Raw genomic sequence first — 14061 nt, 5'->3', positions numbered from 1 at the left:
GCTATTGTGTAATTGTTTAAATTACCAGTCATTATCAGTTTCGTTTTGTGTATACCTGACACATACCTAAAATGTGTTAGACACGTTCCCAACCAACAACCAGTTTAATTGTCTCCCTTTATACACTAGTTTAACATCTATTTTAGGTGACAGAGGATTGTCCGTTCATTGGAAAGAAAAAGGACTACATTACCCAGAGAACAAAGACAAAAAGCCCTCTGGAGAACTTCTTCAGGACTGGAATCCTGAAATCGAATCATTGCCTGACAATCCATTATACTTTGATTTCGCTGGAAGAAAAATTAACCCCAAGAATTATCAGTGGCCGTAACACTGTGGCATATGTTTACTTTTTCTTCATGAGGCGAAACATCAGGATAGACGCCATGATCAGAATGTTGCATTTGGATTTTAAAGTATGATAGTGTAAATAAATGAAACCTGTGGAAAGATATAGAATGCTAGATTTAGTATTAGATAATTACTTAAGAGCAAAATAAGATTGTTCGTGTGTTTATGTAATTCTTTAATATATATTTCAACTATTTCATAATTTAATATATGGCATTGCATACATTGCACACAAGAATGTCCAATCTAGATTACATTACATAATATTTCGAAGATTGGGAAATATTATAAATACATTTTCTAGGGTTATTCTAGATTCCTTGACCCTTGCGAACGATAACTAATGGCACCAGAAATAAATGATTCTTTTTCGTTTAAGGTATGAAAACATCAAATTTCTCATAACTGTTAAAACAGGCTATAGTACAAACGTCACATTGTTCGTGGGATGCTCCTTGTTGCAAGGCCCAGCATAAACAGAATTTAAGATGGCTGAAAAATCAATATAATTTAGCCATATTGCCTGTCGCCTTTAGAATGTTTATCGGAACAGAAAAAAACTCCTTATTGCGACCGAACATTTTAAATTTTATGTTTTACTGACATTATACAAACGAATGCAATTTATACATTATCTTGCAATAATTTTTTTATCGAAAAGGAAATAAATTAAGACCTTTGAAATTTGAAAGCAATCAATGTGTGATTGAGAATATTCTTAATATTTTCAAAAACAAATTCAACCAGACTTCCCTCGCTTTATTCCGATTTATATTATTAATATTCAAGTAGACAACCCAGATGAGCTTTATTCTTATTTGCTAATGTTTTTTGTTAGCTTCAAAGATCTATTGGATGTCAGACGTCCTTATCTTCAAGTTTGTCTGTATAAATATTCAGCATATGTTTTACATGTAAATAAACGTAGAAGTGCAGAAAATAGTTGACTTTCTCTTTGTGAGTACTTTTCATGCTTTCTAAATTTCTTGTTTTATATATCACAAAGCCTAAAAGAATCTTTCACGTTTCTGGTGAACTTCGAGTAGTGAATTTGTCCTAATGACGACATCTTTGCCAAACTCAAGTTGTAAGATCGGATTTTAACACGGCAAATACAAAATACACCATAGCCAGAGAAATGAAGCAAATTCAGCACAGTTTTCACTCCACTTAAGTTAACTACCCTCGCTACATGGACACCTCTCGACTTGACATAGACGTTGATATACACTTTCTGGAGAGAAATGCAGATCTACTCATATCTGATATAATATTCTATGGTTTGAATTACCTAACCATCAATCTCGAAAGCCTATTTAAGAGCAAAACGCACGAACGACACAAGATCGTGAGCAAGTCATGATTAACATTAGGCAAGCCTGGCATCAGATTCTCTTAGGTTCTTCTAAAAGAGTTGAGAAACTAAAATGCAACCGTATGCAGAGAGCGACTGAGAAACATTGCAAGTAGTAGGGTAGACAACTTGGCAGGAATTTTGCACTTACAAATACATAGGAAATGAGAATAACAGCATACTTTGACCGACTTCACACTCTTCTAAGTTAAATACCTGCCCTCACCACACAAGAGAAGAGCTCAGGTGTGTCATCGCCGTTCACAATGTCGGAATGAGTTATTTCAGTATGACCAATTCTGATTCATGGTATGACTACCATGCCCCTACCGGTGGTTCTGTAGGAACAAGGCCATTCTTCTAAGGTTGATTTGTTCACGTGAAATTGATTTATTAATAGCATAAAAGGAACAAACACATGTAAAATATTAGAAGAAGCATTGAATACATCAGTAGTTAGAACAGTATAATATTAGTTTTGAGTAGTAGTAATAATATTAGTATTAGTAGTAGAATTGATACTATTTGTAGTAGTAGTATATACTGTAGTAGTAGTAGTAGCAGTAGCATTAGTAGTAGACATAGTAGTTGTAATAGCAGCAGTAATAGGAGTAGTAGTAGTATTAATAGCAGCAGAAGTAGTTCTCATTTTACTACCCTTTATGAGTTGTAATAATTTCCATTTTCTTTGAATTGGTCAAATATAAACATAATATTGATAGATCACTACCTTAAAAAGCACTTTTATTCCTTAAAAGCCCGACGTCAAGATGGTAGTTTCGCTAAATGGAAATAGAGTGATTAAGTCATTTAAAACTGTTTTGAGAAGGTTAGAATGAGTTAGTCTGGTCATGTCGGAATAAATCATAATAGGAAACAGTCTGGTCATGTCGGAATAAATCATAATAGGAAACAGTGTGATCATGCCGGAATAAATCATAATAGGAAACAGTCTGGTCATGTCGGAATAAATCATAATAGGAAACAGTTTATTCGCTTCTAGTAGACTTACTGTATATAAAATTAACGTTAATGCTAGCATAATCTAAAGAAAATCCGAGATATGGGATCCATTATTTGTTTCCCCGTGAGATTTGGAATTTTCTTGCAAATTACACGTTAACAATTTTCATGTGAAAGATACGCCTTATCTTCTATTCTAATCTCTTGACACAAATTATATATATATATATTGGCAATGCTTTCCCCACGTGTGTGATCAACACGCACGAAAAACAGTACTTGTGGCCGACCTTGATAATCGCATCTCTTTACAAAAAGTGTGTGTGTGTGATTTGGATTTTAACTTAGCTTTGCAATTATTTCTGCAGTGTGGCAGCACTGGGGCATCATGCTGCAGACATGTAACACAGTGTCCCACCCAGTCACATTATCATGACACCAGGCCGACCAGTCCTAACACTAAACTCTTACTGCTGACCGCCAAGCGCGGCGGCTGCTAGTGCCATTGTTTTTTTTTTTTTATGTCTATGGTATGACTCGGCCTGGCTTGGAACCCACGACATCCCATACTTATAAAAGTGATATTAGTAAATATAACTTTCAATCTGATAGCTTCTTAATTTAGGAAATATTGAGACAATTTCGAGGCAAACTCTTGCAAGTTTCGTACATAATACTGACATAATAATAGAAAAGCGAGCTGTTGGCGATAGAAGCTTATAATAATATATTTGTCAAATCATTATGGAAGAAATCAATAATAAACTTCTTGTGATGGGGATGTTTTATGTAATTATGATTTTTGATCTTTATTTATATAGAAAGAAGAAACAGTTCACTATTTTAAGGTTGTAACGTAGATTGTCCTATGTCAAAACACAGACTAAAGCTTGAACAAGATTAGTTTGATAAACACCTTTGCATATTATGAACGTTTATATCTGCATTCCATCGTTGATGATGCTAAACCAAATGCTACAGATAATCCTTGCCATTGCTGGACAAATCTTTAGTAACTTACAGTTAAGACAAGTTCTTGCACTCCGATAAAGAGTTAAGATGATTTTGGAAACCTTGATACTGGCGAGAATAATGTTTGTTAAATACGGAACAGTAAGTTTGATATACTTTCTAGCACATCTGAAAGTAGTATAGTGGGTGACAATTTGAAAGGCCTGCCAAGGTTGATAAACCATGGTTTGAGACGGGCTTATAGATCAATGGTGTGAGGAAAATACCACCTGAATCACAACATCCAGTTTGAAATTTTTTAAAATTGTGGCAAAGTCAAATGACAAACATCGCACGGAATATGCAATATTCCCATTTATTGTTCCCAAAAAATCGAAGTGTCCCTAAAGTGTTACTGTAGCTATTTCAACTGATATTCGATTATTGATGCATTCCATCAACATATAAGAGGTTCCTTTTATGTCCTGGTTACATGTGTAAATCAAAGAACACTCTTACACTACAAAGGAGTGAGTTTGTTACCACAGATCGAAAACATTTAATAGGTCCTAATACAACACAAGAGGAAGAAACTGAAATTATTTCAGACTAACATAATTGTTTTAGACTATGCTGAAATTTGTACATCGCACTGGGTTATGGTAAAGTATACTCATCAATATTTATGAATATAAATGCATGAGTATCTTCAATTTTAAATGGATAGTTAGCTGTCTAGTTTGAGATAAGGCGTTCGATATAAAGATAACTCTTCATCATCCTATGTTTCAGCCATCATGAATCAATGGGTCTCCGATGTAAATAGACTTCATAAATATTATAACACGTATTCATTCAGAATATTTCTCCTGCTATATTCAGAAAATATAGCTTTCCAACTGACAATGAAACGGACGTGACATTAATGCCGAAGCTATTATATGAGAGGTATAGAAAACTAAAGTGTTTTCAAACTTTATTCAGTTTCGTCGGGGAAGGCTTCATTATAGTAATTTTAAATTTACTGAAGGTCAGAATGTTGTAGAATCTGCAGATACTTATAAATTCCATCGGTTTTAGATTCCTTGAGAATTCTAGTTTCCCAAAACTTGCGGTTCATCCAAATTTTGCCTGGAAAGATATAGGATCCATTGTGTCTCAGCACATGATATTAGAAAAGTGATGTCTGAAACCTTTCCTACCTTTATGTAAAGTAGATAAAATCATCTGATCAACTAGAAATTTTGTAAGACTGAATGGCAAATGCCCAGTATTTACCTTTAAACAGAAGTGTACGAATAGAATGATTAAAATAATAAAATTGAAAGAGAATTACAGATTCTTTAAATACATACATGTTCTTTACAATCACTCAATCGTATTCGGAGGAGTTTCGCGGTCACATCTTTATCAGAATCTCTCATGATGCATACATGTGAGTGACTTATGGTTTCACGTGATTCTCAACTGCATCTACAGTACAATTGTCGAAGTAATAACTATACCGTAGGTGATAAAAAGGATGACACATGTGTCGTCTTCTGTGACATCTCTAACATATTTGATTGTTTTTGGAATAAACGTCTAAAATAAAAGTGTAATGACATTGATAATCTCTTACTAATTCGTGTTCTGAATAACGTTCTGGTAAATACTGCCGAATCAAGAAGACAAGATGCACCTGCTGGCGATTTGTAAATATTTATTGTATTTTTTGATCATATAGGCGACGAAGTCTTGAGTACAACTATACTTTTGTTGATATTAGCTCACTTGTGTATTCATAAAATAATATTTGTGAAATTTAATTTATTCAGAATACAGATTTACATTTGAATGTCCTTTGGTCAAATCGGTATTCAATTTGTCTTAAATCAAACCAAACCTGAGATAATATCATTCATGCGTAAGCTAGAACCGGTGTTTTCCAGAACTAAAATTAAAAACCGAAATTTTCTCTGTTCCTACCATTACAATTGCATCATTGCTTCCAGACCACTAACCGACACAAAGTGTCATTGAAACATCCCAAATGACGGCTCTGGCACCAGCTGGTTCTGATCATAGTCACACTGACCCCAACACCACGTTCATTACTGCCAGCTAATAAGCTCCTAGGAAATATTGGATGCAACCAACCCAGTTCGTCTACAATAAACACTTTCATAGCACGGTCAAGTTTGACGGCTCGGCCTCAAATGGCTTCTGAGATAAACAGCCGAGTCAAGTAACGATATATTCTTATTTATACACTGTTTGGGTTATTTTTGATATCTTCTCTCTCCTGCGGAAACACGTTTTAGGCTCATTAGCCGAGAGAACTGCTCTCTCATATGGTAAAATTGAAAACAGTAGGCATCTAACAACTCAGAGTTAAAACTAAGATCAACAAATATCTCATTATATACCTGCTCTTTGCTTACGTTGCAAAATCTCATGGTAACGATAGTTCAAGAATCTCAAGAACCATCTTCCATCAGCATCAACAACTACGAGCTTGAGGTTTGCAGTTAATACATCTTTAATTTAATATCATAGGCAACGTCCTGTTTTATGCGGACTCAACGTTTCCAGTGTCCACCTCAACGCTATCCGGGTTGCGCCGGAGGTCGAGAGCAATAAAAAGCTCACTGAGCACACCAAAATAAAAACGTAACAAGCGTACGATATCAACACGTTCCTCTACGGCAGCCACTCTTGGACACTCTACTTGCACCAAGAAATGAGGCTGAATATCTTTCACTTTCATCTTTCGCTTTCATCATCTGCAATTCCTGGAAGGAGAGAATTCACAGCCAAGATGTTCTACAGTGATCATACATCCCCATCATGTTCAAAATTCTCAGACAGCGTCGGCTAGGAAGGCTTTGACGTGTACATTACGTATATCATTGGCGCATCTCAGAAGACATCCTCTAAAGGAAGATGGCTTCTGGCAAAGGACTGTCAATTCACCCATACCTGCACTTCAGAGATGTGAGCACGAGAGATGTCAAAGTAATGGGCAGCTGGGAAACACTTACTCAGGAGGTATGAGCTTGATTAACGACTCCAGAAGTGCAAGACAAAAAATGATAAAAGCCTCAGAAAAGACAACCTAGAGTACGTGGCAATCCAGGAGACCACCTATATTTGCGGCACATGCAGTAGAGACTGTGACTCTCAAGCGTGTCTCTTCATCCACAAGAAACGGCTATTTCACAAAAGTGTGAATTCCTGAGAGCGCAAATCCATGGTCTGACTAGAATGAAAGTTGTCGATGTGATATCTAGGTAGATAAACATATATAAAGAAATTAGAAAAGCACTTATTCCCATTTCATCGGTATGATACAGCTAATAATGTGCGCAAGCGCTGTTAAAACCAACAAAATCAAAACAAATATACTTCACAAAGAACAGAAGATTCTGCATCATTAACATTAAAACATAAACTGGAATGCATAAACATGGATCGCCGTAAATGAGACCCGAACCGTAGGACAAATAAATATCAACGAATGGTTGGCTATCGCTTATTTTAAATAACCATACTTAGCATGTATTTCTAGCATTCATTAAATTTTGAATGTTCATCCTTCACAATGTGACATCTCAGTTTGAGAGCGAACGTGATTTGCTAATATGAACCGAAAACTTCCCTCATTAGGAATAATAACACATTTAATAAGCCACAAGTATTTTAATGTTATCTACTGAATGGTAATGAGTATGTACATGTATTAGTCCAGATCACAGTAAGATTGTACGAGTTATCACCCTTGTACCGTTCAAATGGATTTAATACTCTTATGAAAAGAGAATAGGAAGAACATATGCTATGAGCTGAGTGATTAAATGAGCATACTAACCACAATCTGTCTTCTTTATTAAGTTTGTCCAAGTAAAACGTTATATGCTTTCGAAACTGAATCTTCCTAGGCAATTCCATTTCCGTAGAATCTGGTGATTTGGGGAATTCCGCATGAGACCTGGAAAAAATTGAGAGCTTCTTTGAACTGTCATGGAGCTAAAGGGCTGGCAGTAAAAAGAGTAAAACAAAGAATAACCGCTATGCTCACTTGTTTGGGAGCAGATGAGAAATAAATGCTGAAGATAAACTCGAAGCTTGCCAAAGTAGTAAACAAATTTGAAAATTAGTGTATACGAGAAACAGACGAAACAAATGAACCATAACATTCCAACAGGAGTTAGCATGGATGCAGAAATCCGGGCAATTGAGTCACTAAATTACTTTGGTGAGTTTGGATGATTATCAGCTTCTGAGAGATATAAAGGTATTTGGCATCTGAGACAACAGCACCAGGAGAAAATTATCGCAAGACAATAACTTAAGTGTGCTAACTGGCATATATATTTGTAAGTTAGCGCACTAAAACGATTGCAGAGAGTGCTCTTAAAATACAGAAATTTTACTTCAGTGTAGTCTGCAAGCAAGTTACACAGATGTACACCAAGAAAATTTGGGATAGCGATCGAGCATGTGAGATTCATACCCTCTATTTCATGAAGAAAGAAAAGGAAAATTTAAACATGGTTTAATATCTGCCAGAAACGCATCAAATCACTGAGAATGAGAGAGACACTGAAGCAGATATTTTCAGTTAAGATTGTTAGAAAATATCATTTAGAAAGGTTGGCCAGATACAAAAGGGCACTTTCGCAAGAAATAGAGTATTACCTTCAATTGCAAGAGGAACTACAATTACCAAATGTAATGATATTCAAACGTGACTGTGCGATTATCCCAGCTTTACATAAAGGTACAATGATGGAAAGACTGCACTCTAGTCACACAGGAGCACAAGGCTGTCTGCAAAGTGCCACAGTAGCAAAATATTGGGCAAGAATGAATCTGAAACACCCTGAAAAATGCGACATCCAATATATATTCTTCTCACTAGCTAAAGGAGTCATTTATAAGTCACGAGGTGTGGATACCTAAGTAATTTCGACAACAAAGCATATCTGATCACATTTGACTATTATTAAACTTTGATTTCATAGCTGATAGAATTTTGTTCTAAGACAGTCAAAGAAGTGATCTTAAACGTCAAAGTTCACATGGCAAAGTTTGGAACACCTGACCGCCATTCTCAGAAATATATTTGGCAGAATGCTAGTGTAATTGTGATATTAAACAACAAACTTGCTCACCAGGATACACTATGATACTCATCAGCATACACTCTATCAAACTTTAGAGTGGAAAAAAGAAATTAACAGTGGTGAGACAAATGAGGAATCATTTGACTCTAGATCAATTCCCTTCATCACGCAACTGGATTCAAGGTGGACGCGATCAGAATGTTCAGTTGAGGAGAGTCAATGCAAAACCGAGTTGTTCCGTCCTTCTTTCTGCCAAATAATACGGGAAACGAATACGGGGAACTGAAAGGTTCAATCACTCCTAGATCCAACATTTTCCCACTTCGTTCCAACGGTCCTTTTCAGGGCCACCCATCTCTCTATAAATGATTGACTACTCAAAGTTTGCCAAATCAAGTGAAACTTAAATTCCTTTTTCTCTTTGATGATTGAATGAATAGCGTATGTGCGTGAATGCGCGAGTGTACATCCTTATTATTATAAAAATCAAGATCGAGAGACACTTAAGTTTTCTTTCTGGTATATTTTCTCCTTTTAGAAGTTCCAATAAAATTTCACAACACATCACTGAAATTATATTTACTTCTTCTTTCACTCTTTCTTTTTCCATGTTTTGACTTTCTTCACTTCCATTTTTTTTTCTTCTTCTTCAATTATTTCTTTTTATCTTCTTTTCTGATCTTTCTGCGCTGGTATAGGTTCTTCCTCCTTTTCGCAGAGTTCTTCATTTCCGGAAGCCCTCCCCTCCTGTTGTCTCTTTGACCGGTTATATTTGTTCTTAGGGCAGTCTGAAAACCAAAGTCCCTTCTCGTGACATTGATAACAAGTATATGTACCTATGTCTCTCTTGGTACCTGTCTTGGCTTGACGTTGTGGAAAATATATACCCCAATGTCCCTTTCGTCTGAAAGATCTAGTAAATATCTTAACTTAAAGCTCAAAAAAGGAAGAGTAGTCTCTAAGTAACCCATCTTATGACACCTCGCAAAGCTTTGATCAGAAGTTCAATCTGTTTGGCTATTTCATCATCTTAACTGCTTGAGAGTAGAATGAATACTGTTAGGCAAGACACTCACCCTATATATAATCACCCTCTACCTTTAAAATCTAGTCATGTACAATTTTGCAAGATGAAACGATCGGATGATTTCCATGAGAAAGGAGAATAAAGAAAGTGGCCACGACGTGACATATCGCCTCGCACACGAGCTGAAGTCTTGGCTCAAATCAATGTCAAGGAGTTCGAAGACGACATGAGCGAACCAGAATTAAAACCTCTTACGTCTGCACCCAGTATGATAGAGTCTACTCCAAACCAAAGTTAACCAGTGGTACTAACGCATTCGAGAAACAGAAAAAGGCTCCTCCAGAAAAGTTTGAACTACGGCCTATACTAACACGGAGAATTTTAAAGATTTCAAGTCAGACATACCGCTGAAGAAATCAGAAGGGTTCATCGCCGATTTGATGGATTCCTTTCTAACCACACTGAAAAGACAAAGCCAGTGCGAAGAAGACGATTGCTTAAGCCTCTCCACTTACCACAGCAGTTTTAAGTCGCCCGTTTGGATCGAGTTCAGGAGCCCGGCATAACTGACACCTTCCAAAGTTATCGTCCAGATTCAAGACGTTCAGCAATCCAACAACCAATTTCACATCACCGATTGAAAAGTTAAACTTTACATGACCCAAGTTTCTCTTCTGAAATAGGAAGGACAGTGCAGAAAAGTGTTATTGGTGGAAGACCTTTTCAGCATCAAGTGTAGACTCGTTCAAATTAGCAACACACAAGGCAAGATGTGTTTAGCCCGAGCCATAATCGTGCAACGAACTTATGCCTACACAAACGACACGGTTGAATGGAAAAAAAGATCCTATAAAAGCATTCAACAATCGAACAGAGCCAAACAACAAAGAGAAGCAGAAGTCCTGTTACAGCAAGCTGGTCTATTCAAAGACACCGTCTGCGGCGTTTTAAAAATGAAAAACTTCAAGACGTATTGACTCCACGCTATACGTTTAAAGTACACCCTCAAGAGCTGTGCGGAACTCTGTTGTTTCGAAGCAAAGAATTCACAGATGGAACATACATTCAAGTCTGTCATCATTAAGAACATTTAGCTGCCATTACCAGTATCACTTGATTCCTCGGATACAGTCATTATTGCGATAAATGCGACTATGGGTATAACAATAAAGAGCAATACCTTCATTGCAGATTGAAATGTCGGGGATGTTTAGCCTCAAAAGCCCTGCCTTAATGAAGGACATGAAAGACATGAACGAATGCATTGCTCGGCTTGTCAGCGAACTAACATCTCATGACAGCAGAAAGTGCTTGCCAACTCCTGAGATTGTGATCTACTTGAGGTTGTGTTATGTTGTGATAGTGTTTTGGTTTCTTAAAGGATGAAGAGAGAGTTTGAGTTAGGTTCGCGCTACCATCTATTTTGGATGTTTTGTATGTGATGTATAGTTGGTGTGAGATGTTTTCCTTCGCGTAAGGGTTTTAGGAATATAGAGCGAAGCGTTCAGCAGTCTGGTTAAAAATGAGAGGTAGTGGCTCCATACCTACCCCCTAAGTCGATTAAAAAACCCACTAAGTGGAAATAAATAGGTCGCAAATGTTTCAATACGCGAGCGACATAAATTCAATAACGTAATGTATTCTGGAACCCTCGTTGACCGGTCAACACAACGAAAAAATATTTCAGCAGGTAATTTGAGAGAACGGCATTGGATGGTGGAAGAGGTGTATGTTTTAGAGAAGATAGCTACCTTTTAGAAATATCCAGCTACTCTACAGAACATGACAAGACAGGTGTCAACCCATAAAAACCCCAGGGAACATACGAAAGAGGTATAGTTCGAAGAAGAGAAGTTGAGAGGATTAATACCTATGAACACTGAAGAGTGGGTCTATTGAAGAAAGCCTTGGACTTGATGCAGTTGAATGAATATTTTTAGATAAGACAGAGGCCTGCGTCTGTTGGCGTTACCCACCCTTAAGCTGTGTGAAAAAGAGATCCACTGCCTTAAAAAAGCTGACAATCTTGTAAGGAAAGTATTGAAAGAAGTGGAAATGATCAAGACCAACTGGGCCACGGAAAGGAAAGATAAGGAAAATTAGATGAAATATGAAGAACAAAAACAACTGGATCAAAGTACAGGAAATGTTTAGAGCCATTGGACACCCAGACTGGATATTATAGAAAGTGAGGAGATGGTGGAAGAAATGGTGGAAATAAAAGAAAAAAGAAGATGATGAAATCAACAGCTCTTCACATGGCCACTTTATTGCCTCGAAAAGATCGCTATTCGTTGCTATGTTTGTTTCTCTGTTTGTATTTGTATGTGTATATGTATTTGTTTGTGTATGTCTATCTTTATATTTTGTTTGTGTATGTATGTGTATGTGTATTTGTTTGTGTATGTTAATCTATGTCTTGTTTGTCCCCATAATAAATTTCACATAATATTGCAGCCACATACATACATTAGCGCATATTCAGGTAAACTCCAGCACTGTTACTAAGTTATCGCCCGAATGAGGTCGGCCACTTGCAACAATGTTGCCATTTTTTCTTAGTGTCCAGTATCTTGAAGTCACCTTGTTCTTTTCCCATTAAGACTATAAAGACCCACCATGTTCAACTTCCCTTGAGGCTATACGTTTTATTCGGCCTGAGGCTATATTCCCTATTCACTTTTCAGTGGTTAAGATCTATTCAAGCCCTCTCGCTACTACTTACATTAGCAAACAGAATACGGTATTTAAACGAATTACTCAGTTGTTTGCGCCCTAGCCTAGTGCAGGTATATTACACATTGTGTACCTCTGTTTGAAAGCCAAGTATTACGACGATCTGGAACTTTAGAAAGAAATGACTTGGTGTCGTAAACACTAAATGATATTTGTTACATGTGACATATTAGTACGTTGAGTTGGAAAGAAAGTTCTTGATACACATGGTGCGAGATCGTTGTTTTATTTTGTACAACATGTGCGAAACCAGTGAACAGTACGATCAAAGATACCATCGCTAAATTTGCACACTGGTATGGGTTTGCGCCAAACGCTCTATTTGTGATTATAAGCATACAGCGTAGATCTTCATCTGATGATGCAATATGTGAATGTAGATCCGGATCAATGCTATTTGCAATTATACGCGTCATATTAAAGGATAAAATGGTACTACCATATACAATAGTATATGGTTGCAAAAAAGGGATTTAAATAAATTGCCTCATATTTCGTTTACAATTTTTCCCTCAATTTCGGAGAAACAGAAAATGAAATTTTGTATAATTTCTATTTAATTTGGTTCGTCTTGTAAAGTAAATAGTACTTGTACAACAGGATGAGGTTCCCGCATGAAATGTGTTCATGGTAATCATCTATATTATTTGGTCAAAGATTTCATTTGTACATATTATTATCACCTCTGTTGCCTGAGTAAGTATTATCGGTGGCTCTTGTACAACGTCGTGTCTTATTGAATATTTTATAGCTCGTTACTGTACCAGGACATTTTGTTTTTGGCTTGGTTAGTCAATCTAATGCACAAACAAGTTTTGCTTGCCATGAAACTGAGTAGTGGCATTGTCTTGGTTTTGAGCTTTCTTGTGATACGAACCGCTTTAATATTTAGATACACACAATGGAGTCTTTCTTCTCTTTCGAATTCAAGGTTATTCAAGTTTTATGTTTCTAATTGTATTGTAATTACATCATCCCCATACATTCGTTTGTATCGCTAATATACGATCACTCTTGCTGCTGAATCATGCTAATAGTATCTTTGTCTTGTATATATTTCTTGTATTTAATGCACTCCTTTAATATACCTTTACATTCACCTCTTCGTTAGCTTATATGCACTCTTTGTTGTTCTTTGCTTTCATATAATATTGGATTGCGTTATTTTTTACCAAACTCACATTTATTTTGTTTCAGGCTCAATTCATTATCTCCTTTTGGCATTTTGAAATGATTTTTTAATCTCTCGTGTTTATTTAAAAAGTTTCAAATTAATTTTCACTACACTGTAGTTGGATAAACATTTCATCTAAATGATATTGACTTAGGGTTGCAAATTCATTTGCGAAAAACAGATATTTGCAGGCTGACCTTGTAGACATGATGAAACACCTGCACCACTGGCCCAGAAGACTCATGCAGAGGTGTAATGATGTTAGCAGGGTGTTGCTAATAATGTGATATTCAGTTCATACCTTGCTGTAACAGCATTTAGTAAAGCTTTTATGTGAGCAAATTATGTTCGATGACAAAGCTCATCCAGTCATAGAAATGCGACGATAGTTAGACGA

General features: G+C 36.4%; 1 protein-coding gene across 17 annotated transcripts in view; it reads left to right on the top strand.

Moving 5' to 3' along the window:
* LOC149808453 (uncharacterized) overlaps nucleotides 1–1291 on the top strand; it is a 112999-nt gene extending 111708 nt beyond the window's left edge. For all 17 annotated transcript variants that reach the window (XM_089977528.1, XM_089977521.1, XM_089977494.1 and 14 more), the window contains one exon: nucleotides 147–1291. In XM_089977528.1, the coding sequence (XP_089833654.1) occupies nucleotides 147–422 (276 nt within the window). In that variant the 3' untranslated portion in view covers nucleotides 423–1291. The remainder of the gene's footprint in view (nucleotides 1–146) is intronic.
* The last annotated feature ends 12770 nt before the right edge of the window (nucleotides 1292–14061 follow it).

The sequence above is a fragment of the Sinohyriopsis cumingii genome, chromosome 1 (assembly GCF_028554795.1).
Source record: "Sinohyriopsis cumingii isolate HCF-2022 chromosome 1, ASM2855479v2, whole genome shotgun sequence".
Classification (NCBI taxonomy): domain Eukaryota; kingdom Metazoa; phylum Mollusca; class Bivalvia; order Unionida; family Unionidae; genus Sinohyriopsis; species Sinohyriopsis cumingii.
Note: the sequence above shows the minus strand (reverse complement) of the source record. Positions and strands in the feature narration are given on the sequence as shown.